The sequence below is a fragment of the Dasypus novemcinctus genome, chromosome 30 (assembly GCF_030445035.2).
Source record: "Dasypus novemcinctus isolate mDasNov1 chromosome 30, mDasNov1.1.hap2, whole genome shotgun sequence".
Lineage (NCBI taxonomy): Eukaryota > Metazoa > Chordata > Mammalia > Cingulata > Dasypodidae > Dasypus > Dasypus novemcinctus.
The window spans coordinates 34,025,845-34,049,966 of record NC_080702.1 but is presented as its reverse complement, the minus strand read 5'-3'; the positions used below and the strand labels follow the sequence as shown (position 1 = coordinate 34,049,966).

Below are 24,122 nucleotides of genomic sequence, written 5' to 3'. Positions count from 1 at the left end.
TTTTGTCGATAGTGAACAGTGCTGCTATGAGCATTGGCCTACATATATTGGTTTGTGTCCTTGTTTTCAGTTCTGCTGGGTATATACACAGCAGTGGTATTGTTGGGTCATATGGCAAATCTATGGCTAGTTTTTTGAGAAACCGCCATACTGTCCTCCAGAATGGTCGGATCCTTCTGCATTCCCACCTGCAGAGGATGAGAGTTCCCCTTTCTTCACATCCTCTCCAAGACTTGTAATCTTCTGTTTTTTTCATAGCTGCCAATCTTATGGGTGTAAGATGGTATCTCATTGTAGTTTTGATTTGCATTTCCCTGATAGCTAGAGATTAGGAACATTTTTTCATGTGCTTTTTTGCCATTTGTATTTCTTAATTGGAAAAGTGTCTGTTTAAGTCTTTTTCCCTTTTTTTAAATGGGTTATTTATCTTTTTATTTTCAAGATATAGGGGTTCTATATATATGCAAGTGATAAGTTTCTTATCAGATATATGGTTGCCAAATATTTTCTCCCACTGTGTGGGCTCCCTTTTTACTTTCTTGACAAACTCCTTTGAGGTGCAGAAGGCTTTAATTTTGAGGAAGTCCCATTTATCTATTTGTTCTTTTGCTGCTTGTGCTTTTGGTGAGATATTCATAAGTCCATTTCCTATTACAAGGTCCCGTAGATGTTTCCCTACACTGCTTTCTAAGTTTTTTATGGTCTTGGCTCTTATATTTAGGTCTTTGATCCATCTTGAGTTGATCTTTGTATAAGGTGTGAGATGGTAATCCTCTTTCATTCTTCTACATATGGCTATCCAGTTCTCCAGACACCATTTGTTGAATAGGCCACTCTCTCCCAGTTGAGAGGGTTTGGTGGCTTTATCGAATATTATGTGGTTGTATATGTGAGGTTCTATATCAGAGCTTTCAATTCGATTCCATTGGTCTGTGTGTCTCTCCTTATGCCAATACCATGCTGTTTTCACCACCGTAGCTTTGTAGTATGTTTTGAAGTCAGGTAGTGTGATTCCTCCAATTTCGTTTTTCTTTTTCAGTATGTCTTTGGCTATTCGGGGTCTCTTTCCTTTCCAAATAAATTTCATAGTTAGTTTTTCTAGTTCCTTAAAGAAGGCTGTGTTGATTTTTATTGGGATTGCATTGAATGTGTAGATCAGTTTTGGTAGGATAGATATCTTAATAATGTTCAGTCTTCCTATCCATGAACAAGGAATAGTCTTCCATTTATTTAGGTCTTCTTTGATTTCCTTGAACAATCTTGTATAGTTCTCGGTGTATAAGTTCTTTATGTCTTTAGTTAAATTTATTCCTAAATATTTGATTTTTTTATTTACTATTGTGAATGGTATTTGTTTCTTGATTTCCTCCTGATCTTGCTCATTATTGGTGTACAGAAATGATACTGATTTTTGAGATTGATCTTATAATGTGCGACTTTACTAAACTCATTTATGAGTTCTAGAAGCTTTGTTGTAGATCTCTCAGGCTTTTCTATGTATAGGATCATGTCATCTGCAAATAATGAAATTTTGACTTCTTCCTTTACAAGTTGAATGCCTTTTATTTCTGGTTCTTGCCTCAGTGCTCGAGCAAGTACTTCTAGGACAATGTTAAATAGGAGCAGAGACAGTGGGCATCCTTGTCTTGTTCCTGAGTTTAGAGGGAAGGAGTCTAGGATTTCTCCATTGTAAACAATGTTGGCTTTAGGTTTTTCGTATATACTCTTTATCATGTTCAAAAATTTCCTTGTATTCCAATCTTTTGGAGTGTTTTTATCAAGAAAGGGTGCTGTATTTTGTCAAATGCTTTTTCTGCATCAATAGATATAATCATCTGATTTTTTTTCCCTCAATCTGTTTATATGGTGTATTACGTTGATTGATTTTCTTATGTTGAATCATCCTTGCATACCTGGGATGAATCCCACTTGGTCGTGGTGTATAATTCGTTTAATGTGTTGTTGAATACGATTAGCAAGTATTTTCTTAAGTATTTTTGCGTCTAGGTTCATTAAAGAAATTGGTCTGTAATTTTCCTTTCTTGTGATGTCTTTGTTTAGCTTTGGTACTAGGGTAATGTTGGCATCATAGAAGGAGTTGGGCAATGTTCTTTCTGTTTCGATTTTTTGGAATAGTTTCAGCAGGATTGGTGTCAGTTCTTTCTGGGATGTTTTGTAGAATTCACCTCTGAAGCCATCTGGCGCTGGGCTCTTCTTAGTTGGGAGATTTTTAATAACTGATTCTATCTCTCTGCTTGTGATTGGTTTGTTAAGATCATCAATTTCTTCTTTTGTCAATATGGGCTGCTTATGTGTTTCTAGGAATTTGTCCATTTCCTCTAGATTGTCATTTTTGTTGGAATATAGTTTTTCAAAGTTTCCTCTTATGATAGTCTTTATTTCTGTGGGTCAGTGGTGATATTGCCTTTCTCATTTCTTATTTTGTGTATTTGCATCTTCTCTCTTTTTTTCTTTGTTAGTCTCACTAAAGGTTTGTCAATTTTGTTGATCTTCTCAAAAAACCAGCTCTTGGTCTTGTTTATCTTTTCAAGTGCTTTCTTATTTTCTATTTCTTTTAGTTCTGCTCTTATCTTTGTTATTTCCTTCCTTCTTCTTCCTGTTGGGTTACTTTGTTGTTGTTTTTCTAATTCCTTCAAATGTGCAGTTAGCTCTTCAAATTTTGCTCTTTCTTCTTTTTTGATATATGAATTTATGGCTATAAATTTTCCTCTCAGTACTGCTTTTGCTGCATCCCATAAATTTTGGTATGTTATGTTATCATTATCATTTGATTCAAGGTAGTCATTGATTTCTTTTGAGATTTCCTCTTTGACCCACTGTTTTTCTAAGAGTGTGCTGTTTAATTTCCAAATCGTGGTGTGAAATCTGGGCTTCTGTCCCTTGCAAATTTCCAGCTTGACTCCACTGTGGTCAGAGATATTGTTTTGTATGATTTCAATCTTTCTGAATTCATTCAGCCTTTCTTTGTGGCCTAGCATATGATCTATCTTGGAGAATGATCCATGTGCGCTTGAGAAAAATGTATATCCTGCTGTGTTTGGGTGTAGCGATCTATATATGTTTATTAGATCCAACTGCTCTAATATACTGTTCAGATGTTTTGTTTCTTTGGTGATTCTCTTTTGAGATGTTCTGTCCAGAGTTGATAGTGGTGTATTAAAATCCTCCACTATAATTGTAGATTTATCTATTGTTTCACTTAGTTTTTCCAGCATTTGCCTCACGTATTTAGAGGCACCCTTGTTAGGGGCATAAATATTTGTGATTGTTCGATCTTCTTGACAGATTTTCCCTTTCACTAAAATGCAGTATCCTTCTTTGTCTCTCACAATTGTTTCACATTTAAAGTCTATTTTGTCTGATATTAATATAGCTACTCCTGCCTTTTTTTGGTTATTGTTAACTTGTATGATTGTTTTCCAGCCATTCACTTTCAATCTCCATGCATCTCTGGGTCTAAGATGTGTCTCTTATAGACAGCATACGGAAATGGGTCATATTTCCTTATCCAATGTCCCAGTCTGAATCTTTTGAGAGGTGAGTTTAATCTGTTGACATTCAGTGTTATTACTTTCAAGGAATTATTTGTGTTAGCCATATTTTTATTGGATTTGTGTTTGTCATATTTTGTTTGTATTTTTTTTGTCTTTTTTGTTGTTGTTGCTCTTATACTCTCCTCCAACTCTGCCTTTCCTGTTTTTTCCTTTCTTCCTGCAGAACTCTCTTTAGAATTTCTTGAAGGGGAGGTTTCTTGTTGGTATACTCTTTCAGTTTCTGTTTGTCTGTGAATATTTTGAACTCTCCATCATGTTTGAATGCTAGTTTAGCTGGATAGAGTATTCTTGGTTGGAAATTTTTTTCCTTTAGTACCTTGACTATATCATACCACTGCCTTCTTGCCTCCATGGTTTCAAATGAGAAATCAGCACTTAATCTAATTGAGCTTCCCTTGTATGTGATGATTTTCTTTTCTCTTGCTGCTTTTAGGATTTTCTCTTTGTCTTGAGCATTGGATAATTTGACAAGTATATGTCTTGGGGTGGGCCTATTGGGGTTTATGACTAGTGGAGTGCGCTGTGCTTCTTGGATATGCACATCTGTCTCTTTCAGTAGATTTGGGAAGTTTTCAGCCATTATTTCCTGCAACACTCCTTCTGACCCCTTTCCCTTCTCTTCACCTTCTGGAATGCCTATAATACGTATGTTTGAGTGTTTTGCATTGTCATTAAGGTCCCTAAGTCCTAACTGGATTTTTTCTATCTTCTTATTGACCCCTTCTACTATCTGTTTGATTTCTGATGTACTGTCTTCCACATCACTAATTCTCTGCTCTGTCTCTTCTAGTCTGCTGATATTTGCTGCAAATGTATTTTTGATTTCTTGAACTGTGGTGTTCATTCCCATCATATCTGTTATGTTTTTGCGTATGTCTGTAATTTCCCCTCCAAGTGATGTCTTCTGTTGTTAACCTCTTTCATTACTTCATCAAATTTGTCGGTGATAAATGTTCTGAGCTCTTTCATTGCTTGTGCAAAGTTTTGCTCCTCATCCTGATTTTTGGTTTGTTGAATGGATTCAGCCATGTTTTCCTGATTACTGGTTTGGTTTGTAGATTTTTGTTGCTTTCTGGTCATCTCTTTATTTTGATGAATTTAATCAGTTCCTTAGCTTCTTTGTCTACTCTTGGAGGTTAATTAGCTGTTATTTTTGCATAGGTGTTATATCTTCTCTTTGTCACTTTTTTCCTTCTTATTCTAATTTCTTGTTGTTGGTTAAGTTCACTTTAAGAGAAAGTATATTAGTGTTGGGGAAAGGCAATTGTGTGAGCAAGGGAAAAGTGTATAGTAGTATTGGTGATTTATGTTAACAAAGCAAGAATATGAGATCTGGGAGGATGGAGGTTAGATTCATGTAAATTGTGTAGAGTTATAGCAGTAGGTAGAGTACTTATTATGAGGTAGATGATTGAATATGGGAGGAATGTGGTATGAGCTAAAAAGCTATTGTTTTCGTGAGAGAGGGGAAGAGAAAAGAAAGGTACTAGTTTCAAGTGTGGATAACAGACAGAAAACAAAACAAAGGTATTAGGAATTAAGACTTAGACCCTTCGTGGATCGAAGAAAGGGAGGTGGTAGGTGGAATATAGGAGAGCCAGTAGATGGTGGCGGGTATCAAGATGTAGGGGAAAGAGGATAGTGTAGGTAGCCTAAATCAGTTCACACAGAAATGAGGCAGTGGAGGATGAGAAATCCCAGCGAATGTGAGGTGTTTCCTGCTGCACCTATTGTATAATTGAGTTAAAATAAACTAAGTAGAATATGAGGGACAAGAGGTGAAGAGGCAACAGAAAAAAAAAAAAGAAAGAAAAAAAAGGGGGGGAAGGGATGAGAGGAAGAAAGGAAAAGAGGGTGGGCAAAGGGTGGGGAACAGGTAGGGGAAAGAAAAAAAGAAAAAAAAGTAGATATACACGAACCAGAATTAAAACACCCACTACACAGCACCTACCACACACACAAAGAAACCTTAAATAACTGAGTAAAAAAAGACTTTGGGGCATACGCTGTGAGAGAAGATTCAGGGATAATGTGGTGTTAGCAATCAGGAAATTGAAAAAAGTAAAGAATAAGTCAAAATGAAAATAAAAACAAAACAAAATGAAACGATAAAGAAAAAATGCCAACGTTGAAGGCTAGGGCATTTAAGGACCTCAGATGGACCTCAGTGCGTGATGGATTCAGGGATGGAAAGTCTGAGATATTGAGGACTCAAGAGGTGTGAGTCTCTGTTGTGTGGGCCACCAGAGTTTAGGTAATTCAGACCTGGCAACCTCCAATCTGGTCAACAGGAAGCCTGGGAGCCCCGCAGTGTAACACATGGCTAGACATTTTTTAAGACATGATATATGTCCTTGTTTCCAAAACTGTAGATAAAGGGATTCAACATGGGAGTGACAACTGTGTACATCATTGAAGCTATTGTGTTTGCCCTTGAGTTTTGTGTAGCAGCAGAACAAATATCCACTTCAAGGCTTGTGGCATAAAACAAGGTCACTAAAGACATAAAAACTTACAATAACAATTGCTTGTGAGAGTGTGGCACAATACAGGCTCTTCTTCATTGTTAGTAAGAATATACAATGGAAGAAAGAGAAGACAGTTTAGTCTTTTCTTGGAAAAATAAATATTGTCTTACTAAATCATCCCTTAATTGTGCTCTTAGGTACATATGTGGATTATATGAAAGCAGTTCTACACAAACATCCATGGATGAATGTTTCTAGCAGATATTTTATTTATTTATTTATTTATTTATTTATTTATTTATCTTTCTCATTTTTTTAAAATGTTACATTAAAAAAAATAAGAGGTCCCCATATACATCCCAACCCCTCAACCCACTCCTCCCACATAAACAACCTCTTTCATACTCTGTTTTCTCTTCAGATCATATAATTCTTTCACCTTTTACTAGCAGACACATTCCCCCAGCACCTGTGAAGATTCTGTGTCTCAACCTGAAGTTATCAGAGAAAGTGTCTAAGATTATTTAGATTGTTTGCCTATGATTGCTCATAGTCTTCTCTTATAATCACTTTAATATTGGCAATATCTAGTAATACGTGAATTACATTTTAGAATTAGTAATTTGCATTCTTCCTTTTTTTTTAAATTTCAATTAATCATTTGCAATTGCATTGATCTCTTCCAAGGACCCACCTTTAGTTTCATTCATTCTCAATTGTTTTTCCATTCTCTTTTTCATTTTTTCCACTCTAATCTTCATTATTTACTTCCTATACTAACTTTAGTTTAAGCTGATGAATTCCTATACTGCTCTTTTTTCATTACCTTCATTGCTTTGTAAAAGGAGCTATGTGTTACTCATTTCATCACTCCCAGATTAATATTTAGTTCTTCATATTGTTTGATGACCAAATGTCTATTGAATTTCTAAAAGAAATAATGGATGAAAGTGTTGAGCAGGTGGGTTCATTCAGGATTAGTGCACCAAGTTGTCAATTTTCTTAGTTTTTAGCTGTGGGAGTGATCAGAACTACAGAATAAAGGTTTTTTACATTTTGGTTTTAATTGTACAATTTGTGGTAATTTTGTGTGTTCAATAGGTGACCCATTATTAGCAAGCAAGCCTCATTTTTACTACACAGTAGAGTACAGTAGAATATTAAGTTGACTGATCCTGGCTGAGACTGCCACTTTACTCTTTAGACATGTTTATTAACTGTTTAGAAAATGAATTTACCAGGAATTTAACATGTCTAATACACTTTTGTACTTGATTCAAAATAGAAAAGATATCATTTTAATTATTAGGCATAAATTTAGTACAGGGTAAAAGTACAGCATTTAATATTAATTAATGTATTACTTAAGGCATAAGGATTCAGAGTTGCAATTAAATAGCTTTAAGTTTCAGGTTTGTAATACTTTACATGTTATCTCTCCATGGGAGCAGGCCATAATGCCAATTGTTTTTAAGTTTTATTACAGTATCCTGGTAATCATGACTCCATTTAACATGTTTTTTACACAGTGAGCAAGTCACAGCATCGTTGATCCTAGAGAGAGTTTCCAGTATTCTACCAGCCTGGTGCACAGTGCTCTCTGGCACTATGGAACAGGGCCAGTCTGGAGACAATACCCATTGTATGCTTGGCTGTAATGAGTTATCATTGGCTGCTGCAGGAAATTGAAACTGCAATGTAGTTTCTATCAACTCCAGGAGCAGAACCAGAGGCTGATATAGCAAATATTTCTAATTTAGGGTATTCAATGACCAGCCTAGCAAATAACTCACATGGAGAGGCAACCTGCAATGTATTCAAGACCTGGTTTGAATGCACAAGAGAGTTTGACAATGCTAAAGTTTATTTCTTATTTTTATATATTTTTAATCATTTTAATTTAACACATCATATATCAAATGACTTCATTTACATATACTTTTTTTTTACTTATACTTTTTTTTTTACCATGGAAATAATAGTAATACTATAACTTTAGTAATAGAGAAAAATAACTATTAATCATAGTTAAAATGAAAACAGAAGATTTCTAGTAGAATCATTACTATTTACCTAAATATGCACTTTACAGTTGCATTCAAACAGATTTTATTATCACAAAGTTATTCTTTGCTACCAATATCAATCCAGATTTTTAGTTAATAATGACTTTTAGAAGTAGAACCATTTAAACGTTTTCAGTTTGGAAAATATTTTTACAACTTTTTATAATTGACCACAAAACATAGACTAGTTACTTTACATTAAAATAAACACATTAAATTACAATTCCTAACCAAAGACGTTCACTTTATTGATTTAAGAGAGCATATCTACAATTTTTCTTCTTTAGTTTAATTTCATGAACATGACCTAACAATTTTCATTGCTTCAAAGATTTTGTACATATAATGCTAATTTACTTAATGGGTAATTTATAAAATATGGGAGATTACACTCAAGCTAAACAAAATTGAAACCATTATAGTTTATGCAGTTCTTTTTTTTACAGGAAGCTAAAATTCCTTTTATTTGTTTATGTTCTGAAACTGAATAATTTTTAAAAAGCATACTGACTATCAGGTTCCAATACACATTATAATCACATAATTCAGGAAAGAACTCTCCATAGCTTTTATGGACTTTTCTTTACTTACTGAAATTTGGCAACTGAACCACTAACCACTCCTTTTAAGGCTGTTAAAAGATTTAAACTGGGAAATTGCAGGGTAAAAAGATTGATTCTTAATTCTATCTGCCACACCTAGTCCCACCCTCAAAGCTCTTGCAAAGAGAAGGCTCTTACACAATAGTTTCTATAATCAGAATTCTATATGACTTTTCTGTCCTGCTTAGTCTAATTTGGTTTCCAGGAACATTTATTCACATATATATCTGCATATTTAATTTTTAGCAATTTGAATCGATCTCTTTTAAGAATTTTCATTTGCTAATTTGATATTATCATCCTGATGTATGAAGACATACACTGAGCAAATGGGCAGACTCAAATAGAGTTAGACACAGAAACACAACTCATTGATGTTACCTATAATGTGCATTATTTTATATACTGTTTAGCTTAATTTGGGTTCCAGAAAAATATATTACTTATAGAACTGCATAGTTAATTTTTAACAATTTGAACAGATAGGCAGACATGAATAGTTTGACACAAAAACATGACTTAGCTACTTAAAACTTTTATTTTTACAAAATAAGTGACTGCAAAACATTTTAAAGACTCTTGAAACGTTTTCTTATTTTGCATAAGAATTTTGTTTCTTAACTAATGGTTTGTAACCAAAATATTCCCAAAGTTTTAACATAATTCTTTTTTGTTTTAGAACTTTATATTTTACTTTGAATTTAGCAGTGTTTTGGATAAGCAACAAGATTATTTTATGTATATTTACTGAGGCAATTGCAGTCTCAGGGAGACTGGTTTTTCTCATCAATTGCCATTCTTAGGAACACCTACAGTCAATGCAGGAGACTTTTTTCCCCTAGTCCTGGGAGGTAATAAAAATCCAGTGGTCATTCAACCCTGAGAGCTAAGAATTTCACCAGGCAGTGATTTAGTTCACACCGGGAATCATGAGAGAAAGCAGGGTTACTAATACCAGTAGGACAGGAGACAGGGATGTCCCAGCTTTTCCCTGGACTATAGAGGCAGAAGCTGTTATGAAATAACCATAAGAAAAGGCAAGGGGTGAGGCAATACTTGAAGTAACTAAAAATCAAGGTAAGGTTAATTTAGAATTTACAGTTACAATAATATTTTCAGACTAAATTCACCCAGTTATAATTTCTGCTATTATTTTTCTGCTGTTTTATAATATAAATGCATCTATAAATGATCTTACTCTTAGTTACAGTTTTCATTATGTTTTAACCTTAAGGCAAATTGGATACTTTTATTAATTAAGCTACAAGAATTTTATTAGTAACAATTTTGTGAAGTTCTGCCTTTTCCTAGTACCAGAACAAATTCTCATTTGTTTGTTATGCATTTAATTCAGAAGCAAGAGTGTATTGGCAATTAAAGATTAATTTTTAGCCTAGCTTTTTACCGTGAATTCTTAGGTTCCAGCAACTGACAAAAGTCAAACGCAGATTTTTAAAGTAGAGTTTCATTCCCTGTTTTTCTTCTTTCTCTGTAGTTTCAAAACTCTGAAGTTTCTAGCCAGTCTATTAAAAAAAGGCCATCAAGTGTTTAGAGGTCTATTGTTTCAAGTGATAGCCTCTTTTCTTCAGACAAATTTAGAGTTTTAAAACATTTCAAAGTATTTCTATAGTCTCACATAGAGATTAAGTGAAGTAGAAGAACCTGGGCAGAATGCAAATGTACTTTGGCCTTTGACATCCTAGGGAGGTAACTTTATGGCATTCATTTTGATGCTGCTTTTCACCTCCTTCACCTCTCCCCCATCCAGGCAGTATGGTGCACAGCAATCAAATAGGAATGTGGGTTATGAATATAAGATGTGGACTCATTGGAAAGGGGAAAGCCACTCCCCCCTTTCCAGCTTTCTGCCAAAATGGGCAGACAGAACCTACTCAAATTTGGCACCCCTTCTGGGGACCCAGCCTCCCTGACTGGAGTAGCCCCAACAAACCTGGGTGTATGGTGCAGACACAGATGGCCTCCAAGCCCTGGCAAAGGGGCAGAACAGAGACAAGGCAACAGAGCATGTGTAAACATCCAGCCTCCACAGTTTTGCCCCATAATCTAATTCACCCCCTTGCCAATGGCAAGGGAGGGTTCTAGCTCAATTAAATTCCACCTCTTTACATAACCATACAACTCCAACACCAGCATTGAACTGACACAAACAGAAGCACAAAGGTCACTAAACTTTCCCACATTTTTCAGCATGGCTGCCCCCACAGCCATCACAAACTTTAGAGAGAACACTTAACATTAACATCTGGTATAAAGTGAATTCATTCCCAATTTAGCACCATAACAAAAGATTCCACCTAGACTTTTGTCACTGTTTAACTTTACACCCAGACCAAACTTCACTAGTAAAGTCTATCCATTTTCCTGTAACCAAGTTTTCAAAATCCAGACCAATTTCCAGGACGTTAAGATTTGAACCTATAAGCAACCCTCCCTATTATAATCAACCTTCCACTCCTTCAGTGGATATAAGACCTGTACCGGATTCTAACATGCAGTTAGACAAATTCAAAACAGCAGGCTTTTTCCCAGTTTTTCTCCTTTTTCCATGACTAGAGAGAACAGCCTCTCCCCACTTTTCTGGGACTACTGGGGTTCTTTTGGGAGGTGATCAGCCTCTCTCCCTAGCAATTAAAGCTAGGTTTCTATAGACTGTGATTCCCTGGGAAGTCTTACCTTCTTCCATGTTTGGAGTTCTTTTTCATTCCCAGAATCTTTCTCTTCAGACCTTCCATTGCCCTGGATTTTTGTTGGGAAGATTCTGGTGGAGCCCACATCTTTTCTGGATTATATGTAATCCTGGGACACCCAGATTTGGGGTTCACCCAAGTCCTCTGGCTTTCTTGGGGATTTGGAAGGGGCAGCAAAATGCTACCATCTCTGACCTTCATTTGAAATTCTGGACGAGTTCCCAGAAATGTAGAAGTTGATAGAGGTTCAATTATTTGCATATAGAAAGGCTAGGACTCAGGAATGATTTTGAAAAGGAAAAATGATTTATTGATGACTGACCTGAATTGGGAGCTTTCTGTTTCAAACCCGAGACTTGAACAAGATTTTTGAGTTCCTTTTATACAGGGTAAGAGCTACATCGTTCTTTGTTTCAATGCTCAATAGGTTTGAATTAGCATATATCTTCCTCATCCCAGGTAAGCTTTTAGCATGGACTTTATACATTCTAGATAAGCTTTAAGCACATTTGGTTTGCATTTTCCTTGAATATTTAAAGTTTATAGAGTTTGCATTGCTAAAGTGTTTCTCTAGGCCTGGAGTTGTTGCCATGGTCACCAAAGGCAGGTCTGCAGCCTCTTACCATTTCACTGCCACAAGTCAGGACACAGACCACTTAGGTTACTTATGAAGGGATGAACAGCCTCCCACCCATAGGCCACATCAATATAGTCTTGCTGGTAAGAAATCTTAAGCGCATGAGATATAAACCATCTGTTAGTTGGAGATTGTATAAATCTGCTGTAGTTTTGGATTATGTATAGAGTACTGTTCTCTAATTTGACATTGCTACTTAAATGATAAGCATGCAACAAGCCTTTTGAGGTGTGAAGCAGTAAGAAACCACCTAATCTGCCTTTGTTGCTTTAAAAAACAAAAAAGGGAAATGTTGTGGGAAACTGGCTTACCTATTTGTTGCTTCCTGTTATTGTAGATGATGTTGCAACTGCTTCCTGTTACTGTAAATGTTACATTTGCTTCCTGCTATTGTAGAAGATGTTGCAAGGTGCTTTCTGTAGCAAACAGCTGCTCTTTAGCTTTCAAATAAATATGATATGGAAACTAAGGTTGAGGCTCTCAGTTTCAGAAGCTGGGAAACCCCCTGTTCCCATCTTTGTTTCCCCTTTTGTGTCTTTCTGTGCTTTTATTTCTTCAGTTCTGTGTCAACTTCCCTTCATGCAGACCTATTGCTGAGCTGATCTCAGCAGATGAGAGATATGTTCCTGAATACTTTTAGAGAATGTAGGAAGTTATGTGTTAATTGAAAGTAAATTACATTGTGTTTTTATCTAATACCTGAATGCAAGCATGGACTAGACTTTCATTAGTCCCTGTATTTGTTATAAGAAACATATGAGTTAAAATTTAAGAAGACTTATTGCCCCTAGGATGTGTTTTATATTGTAATACAAGGTGAGTGTTTCTATCTGGCCTTAACAAAATAATACAACACTTTGGGGCAAAGATGCAGCCTAGTAAACCAGCACTGGAAGCCAAGATGGAGAAGATCTTGACAGCTGCATTACCTTCCCCTTGGTGAAGTGATAACAGGGAGAAAAGTGACCCAAGCCCTGCAGAACACCAACATGCTGAAGGTCAAGAATTTGGCTTCATTAAAGGTGTCAGGCAGGTTCCTGGCCATGAAAGCTACAATGAAGCTCACAAAGGTCAAGCAGCCCAGGTATCCCAGGACACATTAGAAGGCAGTGGTTGAACCCTTATTACACTCAATGATGCTATAGGTTCACAGTGTGCATCTTTATCAATGAATGGGGGAGAAGTTCCCAGCCTGATTTCACAGAGTGTCATCTGGATCAGGGAGTAAATGCAAATAACAAATTTAGGTGCTCCTGACACCAAACACTGTCTCATCTTTCTCCCTGGAGCAGTGACTTTGAGGGCCAGAAGCCCTGTGATTGTTTTGGCCAATACAGTGGACAAAGCTACAGTAAACACAATTCCAAATGTGATTTGTTGGATGATGCAGACCAACAAGCAAATTTATTCCAGTTGTACCATGTTCTCTTAGACCTTTGACAAGGAAGTTGTTTAATTTTTGCTATTACGGGGGAGGTTTTGTGCTTCTTTCTATAATTTTATTATGAATTTCTTGGTGACTAATTAGTCTGAACACTAGTTCATATGTGCATAGCATATTTCAAGATGTTTTTGTGGGAAGAGCTTATGCACAAGCCAGACCCTTTTTATTACAGTATTTTCTATATGTTTTGTGCTTTTTAGAAAGCACTTTATAGATGCTACATGTGGCTAGATCTATTTTAAATATTTTATCCAACTTTGAAGTTCCCTTCCATATCTAATTTGGCAAGCAATGTTTATGTTGTTTGTTTTTGAATAATGAATGTTAATACATAATAAATGCTGAATTTTATCAAATGTTTTCCTGAATTTTTGGAAATGATGCTTTCTCATTTTCAGGGTGATCAGGTACTGAATTATTTTGTATAAAGCAAACTTCACCACAATGGTTTCTTTATAAAAATAAAGCTGGATTTGAACTGCAGCTTTTCTTTTAAGGAAATGTGAGTTTATCCTCAAGAGAAAAAGTGGTCTGTAAATTTACTTCTTGCAACAATGGTTTCAGGCTTTGGTACCAATGTTAAACTATTCTCATAAAATTAAATGTGTAGTTTTTACAGATTTTCCTCTATCTGGAAAAGTTTCCTAACTTCTGGAAGATTTTGAGTAAATAAGTTTCTTTTTTCTCTGTAAACTTGGTTGCATTTTCCAATGAAATGTAGGTCACCAAAAATGTTTTGAGATGATATCTCCTTTTAATCTACGGTTTAATATACTAACTACATATGAATTTTTAAAGATTTTCCATTTTTCTTGAAACAGTTGTGCTGACTTGTATTTTTCTTGGAATTTGTGAATTTCATTTAAATGTTCAAATGTATAGGCATGAAGATTTTTATACTCTCCTTTTATGATTTAAAATTTCTGTACATATTTACCACTTTTAAGACCTTTCATTATTTATTATGCAAGTTTTCTTAATTCATTATTCTGACATTTTATTAGTTTTGTCTTTCATTAGATTTAGCTTCAAGTTTTTTATCATCTCATGTTCATCTTTTATTATATTGTTACTAAATATTTTCTTTTATTTTCTTCATGTTTACTTTACTGTTCTTATTTTAGTTTTTGATACTTATAACCAGCTATTTTACATTTAAATATTCATACTAATAATACACACACATATATATAATTTATGTTTATACATTATTCTTAAGGATAGCTTTAGCCCCATCACATAAGACTTGTAATGTGTTATTTTCAATGTAAATGTTTTAAAAATCCTATTATGCTATTTACTTTAAACCATGGGTTGTTTAATGTTGGAAACTGAGGCACAGTGGCCTCTCAAGGAAAGACATGCTGTCTTCATGCTGGTGCTGTCTCCATGGCTATGCTTTCAACCTAAGGAATGTGGTCATTAAGAGTTCCCAGCAAATGGGTTGAAGCTGTTAAAGGCTGAAAGACAAGATGAGCTCATACCTTTTGTAGTGAATGGAACACTTAGGCTTTGTACCTTGAGATAAGATTTTTTAAAATTCCTTTGACTGTGGGTAATACTGATAGTTAATACATGTTGCCCCTTGTAAACAATAAAGTTGTCTGAATAGCTTGAGGCTTCAATGCTCTCAGAACCCCTGATCCCAATCTCTCTTTGTCTTTCATTCCCGATACCCTTTGGGCCCATCAACTCCAACAACTGGCACCCAACATGGGGCCCAAAGTAGTGACTGTAGCAGAGATTCTTCCATGGTCATATTGGAAATAGGGAAACAGGAAACCTTCCTGAAAGGTTGAGACATCCAACATAGGGTGACCTGGGTCAGAAAATAAGGGTAAGAATTTTAATCAGTTTTGTTTCCACTAGCATCAGGGTATGGGAAATCAACTGGGATGTCTGGAAGAATATTCACAGGTACTGAAAACTCTTTTAAAAACTGTTGGAGTCACAGTGAATACTGCATATTTACTTGAACTTTTTACTTTAGTACAAAAACACTGCTACTGGTTTCAGCCAGAAGGAAAGAATCTTTTAAATCTTAAACAGTGGAAACAGGTAATGAGGGTGCTACATAGAGCATATCAAAAGGGAGAAACTATACCATTATCTGTGTGAGCTTTCTGCCAGCAAATTGCTGCCACCTTAGATCCTTTACAATCAGACACTTTACTCTATATTAATAATATAATTGTTCCCAACTCCATTCCTCAAAAACCTTTAATACCCTCTTTATTGCACAGATCTCAACAAGGGGATCCAGAGGCCATACAATTATTATCAGCTTTTATATTATCACCAACTCCATCAGATGCTAATAATCCTCAGGGAGGTGTTGAGTTCCATCTTGAACTAATACCTTTTAAACTATTGAAAGGTCTAAAACAGGCAAAATTACTGAATAAAGTCCTTGTTAGTGAAATCAGGCTTGTAAGAAAGCTCTCTGTTAAAGTGTTAACTAAAATGAGGAAACTATTCTGGCAGCAACACTGCAAACCCCCTGCTGTCTACATGACAATGTAGCTATGGGTTAGTGGGGGTTAATAGAGTTAAGCCACTGGAAAAAGAGAAAAACATGGCAACAATGGTATTCTGTTTCCATGCTAATTCTGATTGGGCTTATTTAACCAAGACAATAAAATTAGTACAAAATTTTTATCAAGGTGTTGAAAGGAATTTTCAGTTTTAAATCTATAGTTTACTCCAGAATTTCAAGTCTCAGTATAGTCTTGCAGAGTAGTAATCCAAAAATGTGCGTTAATGGTCTGTCTAAACTGCTAAATAAGAACTTAACAACCTTTATGCTGCTTGAGTTATCTTAACTTGAGGTGAGGAGCCACCGCTTCTCTAGACAGGGGGCTCGGGGTGGGGAGGCGCAGGCATGAGAGGACGCACAGTGACTTGAAGGACAACTGCCAAGACAAGGCGGATGGCGCAGGTCTACTTTATTGAGGAAGTACAAGCAGTTTTATAGAGTATGAAGAGAGGGGATTGGTGGAGGGTGATTGGGTTCTGATAGGCTAGATTAGCTGTTGTTACCTTATAAGGGCATAGAAGCAGAACTCGTCTACTAGGCTGGTCAGTAGTTAGTAGGGAGAGCTTAAATTTGAGAGGGCTGAGCTGGATAGCTCGCTGATAGGTGGAAGAGAGCAGGCGTGTCTTTACGAGGTAGGAGGCCCTGAGATTGGCCCAGACGGAGGTGGTGTGAGGGGGCTTGTGTGAGTTTCCCCTGCGGGGAAGTGTAGGTGCATACTTCATCCTGACGGGCCAACCAAGGGAGGCATATTTCGTGCCTCAGACCTCGGAGGCAGCCAGTTCTGAGAGCCAAACTTTTGCATGCTTGCCCTCAATTCCCCCTTTGTTTTCTTTTAAGGCTAGGGTGGAGATAGCCAGAACTCGCTGGTTCTGCTTTAACACGGTTAGGGAGGTAAAGACACGTCTGAACACTATGAGAAGAATAACAGCTATTAGGAAAGGGATACCATAGAAAATGAGATTGGCAGGGTTGAAAAATTGGGTGAACTTATTGAGTAGCTGACTGAGGAGGCTAATAGTAAATTCGGGGACAACGAGGTCATTAAAGGTTTCTATGTCATGCTGCAGAGAGAGGGTATAATTCCAAAAGGATTGGTTATAGGATTGGCAACACTGCCAAAGGCTATAAGTAAGAGAGCGTCTGGGGGGGGGGGGAGTAAGAGAAACAGTGAGAGTTATCGATGTGGATACGAAGGTGGGGTTGCATGGTAGCTGTAGAGAGCAGTTGCTTAGGATGAGTTGGGGGAAAACAAAGCTCTGCGGGGAAAGGGAAAGGAGTCCAGGAGGATGACGGACTGCCGCCCAGACCTCCATGGCCTGGCCTGTAGAGGCGAGCGAGAGCATAGCAAGCAGCAGGGCAACGAGGTTAGGGAGCTTCATTGGGCCGGTGGCTCTGGCTTTCCTATACAGGCGGATCAGGGCGGTGATGTCTGGAGCTTCATCCGACATGTTGAGGTGTTGTATCTGGTGTTGGAGAGCTCACATCTGCCGGCGGTCCCTCCGGGATGGCTTCCATGGACACTGACTGGGTCAGTTTGGTCTCTCCAGTTGCTGGGCGGACATTCCTTCCAGGGATCCAGATGGGCTGTGGGACGTTATCTGGAAAAATACAAGCAAACCCTCGTCCTTGGGTTAGAAGGGGGCTGGGTCCCTGCCAGTTGTTGGATTCTGGGTTCTTCCAATATACGAGGGGAAGAGGAGTAGATATTATAGAAGGCCCCCAATGCTTATGCATTGGCGAGAGGCCATTCTTGTCAAATGTCATCAAATTTAAGTGTATTAGACATGAAGTTAATAGTTCATCTGGTGTAGCTTGGGGCTGTATACCCCTCTCTTTTTCAATGAGAACCTTTAAGTGATGGTGCATATTTTCTACTATGGCTTGACCTTGTGGATTGTATGGGATGCCAAAATGGTGTGTGATGTTGTACATTCTGATAAAATTTTGGAACTCTCTGCTAGTATAGGCAGGGCCGTTGTCTGTTATTAGGTCCCAAGGCACTCCCATGAACAGGATGGCTTGTCGCAGTGCCTTTATGCAGTGCCTAGCCTTTTCACTGGCCAAAGCTGCCGCATAAGTTAAATGAGAATAAGTATCTATGATGACATGTACATATTTTAGCCTAGCAAATGTTGGGATGTGGGTGACATCCATTTGCCAGCGTGCATTGGGCTTCAGGCCTCGGGGGTTAGCCCCTTGAGGTTGTAGGGGTCCCAATGGTAAGAATGGTGCGCAGGTTTTGCAAAGGCGCACTAGGTGTTTGCATGTGTCTAAAGGTACGTCAGGGAGTAAGTGCTTTAAAGACACAGCTGAAAAATGAAAGCGCACATGCAGATTTTTTGCCTGACTGATGGGATCAATGGTCAATTGTTGCATTAGGAGTGCCGAGACTAAAAGTCAACCAAATGGTTTCCTTCTGCTATAGCTCCTGGAAGTGAGGTATGATTTCTAACATGGCTGATATACCAGGGGTGATGTCTATGCTCCAGGGCCTTTTTTAGGTCAACCAGGGCTGCATCTAGAGGTGAGTCTGTGGGGAAGAAGGTGCAGTACGCTATGGTTTTACAAACCTGGCAGGCATACTGGCTGTCTGAAAATATGTTAAGTGGTTCCTGACTAAATGTTTGAAGGGTTGCTATGATTGCATGTAGCTCACCCCTCTGGACTGAATTAGTTAACTTATAGGCCTGATATGAGGGTGTGCATTTGTTGGTTGTATATGCTACAAAGTCAAATCCACGTTTGGATGCATCAGTGAATACTACTGTGGCATGAGGAATAGGCGCTCCAGAAGGGAATGCATGGTTTTGTTCCATTAACTTTATGCCTGTAAGGCCTTGCAACAACTTGCTTGAAGGGTAATGTGTGTCAAAGTCCCCAGTATACTGTTCCTTGAGCACTTGCATGCTATAGTTCTCCTGCAAGAGTGTGGTAGTTTGTTCTTTATTTAATGGCCATATAATTCGTGCAGGTTCTACATTGTACCTTTGCCTACACAAAGTGACAAGGTCTGATGCCAAGGATATAAAGGCCTGTATTAGTGGCAGGAGCTTTGGAATGCGAGATTTAGACAAATGCACCCAAAGAAGAGGCCCATTTTGCCATAACACTCCCATTGGGGTGCCTAGGGTTTTGAGGACTAGAGCTAAGATTGGTTCCTCAGGGTTATATCTATTGATAACTGCTTTCGACAAAGCCTGGGACACATTTTCTATGGCTTGTTTGGCAGCTGGGGTGATTTTAATCTTTTTATGAATTATATTGGAAGGGTGTCCAGGTGTTTTAAGCAGCTGGAAAAGGGGGTCAAGGTCTTGTGTAGTGATAGGGATGGAGGTTCTAATCCAATTGATATGCCCGCAAAGCTGTTGCAGCTCGGTAAGAGTGAGAGCTTCCGGAGTCTCGAGTTGGGGTGATATGGGGTTTATATGGGAGGTTATTCGGTATCCAAGAAATGTGAATGGGGCTACCTTTTGTACCTTTTCTTCTGTGATGGTTAAGTTTATTTGTTGGAGGTTTAATTTTAATTGGTTTAGCCCTTTGATTAGCATTTCTTCTTCACTGTGAGCGATGAGGATGTCATCCATATAGTGGATGATGTAATATGAGGATCTAAGAGGTTCAATGGCCTGATTGACATAATTTTGGCACATTGCTGGACTGTTTCTCATACCTTGCGGTAACACGGCCCATTGATATCTAGCATTAGCCCCTTGATGATTGGGCAATGGAACCATGAAGGCGAACTTTTTGCGGTCATTAGGATGCAGTGGTATGGAGAAGAAACAGTCTTTGATGTCAATAATAAGTATGTGGTATTTTTTGGGAATAGCTGATGGGTGAGGTAGCCCCAGTTGCGGGGAACCCATTGGTTTTATATGCTTATTTATCTCGCGTAGGTCATGGAGGAATCGGTATGCCTGTTTGTCTTTTTTGTGTATGACAAAGACTGGGGAATTCCATGGGCTAACAGAGGGTTCTATGTGTTTCAGGTGTAGCTGCTCTTGTACTAATAACTTTAAAGCTTCCAATTTATGAGATGGGAGAGGCCATTGCTCAACCCAGATAGGTTCCTCTGTGTCCCATTGAAGAGGAACGGGTTGAGGTGGTAAATTACGAGCAATGGCGCTTAGAATTGGGGGCGCTCCGTAGACCCAGGGTGCTCGGTGGAGATGATAGCACCGCTTTGTTCGAGGATATCATGGCCCCATAGAATAGTAGGGAGTTCTGGCACAATGAGAGGCTGAAATAGCCCTTTCTGTCCATCTTCGTCCTCCCATGGAATTAATTTCCTAGTCTTTCGGGAGGGCGCTTCCCCAGTGGCACCTTGTATGGGAGGACCCGGTATGGTTTCCCATAGGTGTTCATAACAAATGGGGAAACAGGAGACTTCAGCTCCAGAGTCAAGGGTGCCATGAAACCATTGCCCTCCACCTTTTCCTCCAACTTTTATGGCTAGAAGAGGTTTATTTTGGTGGATGGGGATGGACCACATCATGGCTTTGGTGGTTTGCGTGTTGGGGGGGACCCCTTGGTTGTGGGGCTAGGGGGGGACCCCTTGGTTGTGGGGCTGGGGCCTGCCCCCTTGGAAGTTTAAAGGCTTGCCGCTCTTATTTGTGCATGACCGGCAGTCTCTGGCCCAGTGATAGCCACGCCCGCACCTTGGGCAAGGAGTGGAAGGCCCTGGAGGCCGATGGTTAGAAGGGCGGGGTCCTTGGGGGCAGTCGCAGGTGAAATGGCCCATTTCCCTGCATTTAAAGCAGCCTCCGGTAAGGGAGAGGGCCTCGGCCAGGGATGAGGCCAAGGTGTCGGCGAGGTTCTGGGTGGAATGGTTTATGGAGGTGGCTAGGGTGGTGGCTAGGACTTGGGTGGTTTGATCCAAGTCTTTGCACTCCAATATCCATTCATGTATGTCTTTATCACGCACAGGCAAGATGGCCTGCTTGCAGGCCGAGTTTGCCCCTTCTAGGATAAGTTCCCTAGCGAGGGCTCGGCGGGCCTGATCATTTTCTAATTTTCGTTCACAGGCCTCTTGGACTCATGAAATGAAGGCTGAGAAGTCCTCGTCCTTCCTTTGGGTAAGTTTAGCAAGACCATCAGTCTTAATAGCCGAGCAGCTTTGAAAGGCTCGCAAGGCAACTGAACAGCATTGATCCCAAAAGGCGGCAGGCACCCGGGGTTATACTCCAGGGTTGGCAAAAGGCCCGGTGCCTAAGAAAGCCTCAGCCGGGAAGGGGACACCGTTCTGCAGGTTGGCTGCCTGGAGTTTGGCTTGGTTCTGGAAATGCGCGCGCCAGTTGACAAATTGACCAGGAGTTAGGATGGCGTGGGCAACAGAGAGCCAATCGTAAGGGAGATTTAAGTGAAGAGAGATGTCATCGAGGAGCTGTCTGGCATATGGGCTGCCGAGACCATCCTCTTTCACTGCCTCCCTGAGGCGTTTGACCTCTGCGCATTCATGGGGGTACCAAGGGAGGGGGCGCTGTGGAGTCTGTTGGATGTTGAGGGGGAAGAGCTGGGGGAAGCCAGCTGAAGGCTGAGCGGAGCCGCTCGGGGCGGGAAGAGGTAAAGGCTCCTGACACATCATTTGGAAGTGCGCAGCAGTAAATGATGGGGAATTATTATTTGTCTGCGACTCGAGACTGGTGGGGAATGGCCAAGGGGCAGACATGGAGGAGCCGGCGTGTGGGTATGGGTTGGTTAGTCCTAGGCAGGTGCTAGCTGCCTGAGCAAACGGGGTGGTTGTGGTGGCCCCGCCCTGCAGACAGGGAGGGTGGGGGAAGTTGGGGACTTCCTGTGCTGCGGCAGCAGGAAGTTCAGGGTAGAGTGATGTAGCTGCTGCAGAGGGAGGTGGCGCCTTCCCCGGGAGAGGAGATGGGGGGTGGCTGCTTGGGTCCTTGGGCGCGGCGAGTGGGGAAGAAAGTGGAAGTGCGCCATGTTTGGGCTCGGATGGGGAAGAAGGCGGAAATGCGCCATCTTGATGCTTAAGCGGAGGTGCCGATGGCTCAAGATTTTGTACTTTAGGAGAGAGCGCCTGCGGCTGCACGGGCTCTAAGAGATTGTTAAGCTGGGACACGAGGGAGACGGAGTCGTCATCCCTGTCATCAGTGGGGTTGGCCTCCTCGCAGCTGTAAGCCGTGGCAGGAGGAGTGGCTCCTTGGAGGCAGGAGCGAATGGTGATGAGGGTAGGAATGAGGCCAGGAGGGAAACGCTTATTTTCATGCTCCATGGCAGAGGTGACCTGATCTATGAGCACACGATAAGTGTCTGGGTCCCAGAGGTTGGTGGTGGTAAGCCACGGGTTAAAGGGAAGAAGGAGGTCCCAGAAGGTCTGAAGCTGATGGGCTGAGACTTTACATCTGTGGCAGTCTAAGAGGGCGACAAGGGCCCGAACCTGCGGGCTTTGCTGCCAGGAGAGTGAGCTCCCCATGCTAGCTAGGGGAGGTGCACCCGGAGGGGTCCTTACCTGCTCCTGGACGATGGCGAGTGGTCGAAGCCAGGCCCCATGGGGTGCCCCATGTTGGGCGCCAAATGAGGTGAGGAGCCCCCGCTTCTCTAGACAGGGGGTTCAGGGTGGGGAGGTGCAGGCGTGAGAGGACGCACAGTGACTCAAAGGACAATTGCGGAGATGAGGTGGATGGCGCAGGTCTTCTTTATTGAGGAAGTACAAGCAGTTTTATAGAGTATGAAGAGAGGGGATTGGTGGAGGGTGATTGGGTTCTGATAGGCTAGATTAGCTGTTGTTACCTTATAAGGGCATAGAAGCAGAACTCGTCTACTAGGCTGGTCAGTAGTTAGTAGGGAGATCTTAAATTTGAGAGGGCTGAGCTGGATAGCTCGCTGATAGGTGGAAGAGAGCAGGCGTGTCTTTACGAGGTAGGAGGCCCTGAGATTGGCCCAGATGGAGGTGGTATGAGGAGGCTTGCGTGAGTTTCCCCTGCGGGGAGGCATAGGTGCATACCTCGTCGCGAGGGGCCAACCAAGGGAGGCGTATTTCGTGCCTCAGACCTCAGAGGCGGCCAGTTCTGAGAGCCAAACTTTTGCATGCTTGCCCTCATTTACTGATTGCTGATAACTGATAACAATGTTTCCAAGCACAAGCTTGCATGTTACAGGCAACATGGATTCCAAAAGAAATCTTTAAAAGTACAATCTAAGGTGTGATATAACAGAGGACTTAAAAGCAGTTATACCAATAAAGTAAGAATTATGAGTCCATTGTAAACTGTATGTTCCTGTTAATGTGTTGTAATCATTTTGTGTTTGTCTATTTGTTCAATGTCAGTGTATATTTTGATACCTCCAGATGGTAATATAAATTAATAGGTAAAAATTTTTAAAAGAGCTCTATTCAAATGGCTAAAAAATTAAATAAGCATTTATATTAATACATAAGTTTATATGTTAATAAGATCTCTACAATGCTAAAAATTGTAAGTCTTGATTAACAAAATTACTGTAAGTCTTTTCATAAAAAGTTATTCTTCCCTAGATTGAAATGAATAGTTTATTTTTCTTCACAGGATAAAATGAAGGATGTAAAACTTAAATGAATATTAATAAAGGTTAAAAGTTTGTGGGAAAGTTGACTGAAATTTAATAAGTTTTTTCTAAAAGTGTGTTCTATCTTAAAGTAGGATGGCTAATTTTTCATAAACTCTTGGAACTTAAAATGCATGTGGCAAGTTGTAGAAGGTATTGTGGTAACTTTAAGTAAGGGAATGTGTTCTGCGAAGGTAAAATTTGTCTTAAAATAATATAATTATAATCTTTATGGTTATAAATAATTATAAGAAGTTTAACAAAGCATTGTTTGTTTAAATTAAAGTATTTAAATGGCTAATTCCAAAAAGTCATTATTAAATATATATAAAACTGAATTGATAATAATAATAAAAGGTAATTTTATAACAGGAAAACTTGTTGGCAGCTAGTCTTCCCTGCAAACTAGTTTCTAGGGGACTGTTTCTCGTATTGCATGCTACTAAGTATTTAAAGTGAAGAAAAGTCCATTATTTTAACAAGCTCATTTAGTGTTGATGGCAATTATATGTTGTAAGAAGTTTGCCTGGTAACTTAGTATGTAGGA

General features: G+C 39.4%; 1 protein-coding gene and 1 pseudogene across 1 annotated transcript; both read right to left on the bottom strand.

The window, feature by feature from the left end:
- Positions 1-12,824: 12,824 nt before the first annotated feature.
- LOC101434588 (vomeronasal type-2 receptor 116-like) lies at positions 12,825-13,445 on the bottom strand (annotated as a pseudogene).
- Positions 13,446-20,162: 6,717 nt separating this feature from the next.
- LOC139437886 (endogenous retrovirus group K member 25 Pro protein-like) lies at positions 20,163-20,528 on the bottom strand. The gene has a single exon (XM_071212783.1). It carries the CDS (start codon positions 20,526-20,528, stop codon positions 20,163-20,165), a length of 366 nt encoding a protein of 121 aa, XP_071068884.1.
- Positions 20,529-24,122: the final 3,594 nt, after the last annotated feature.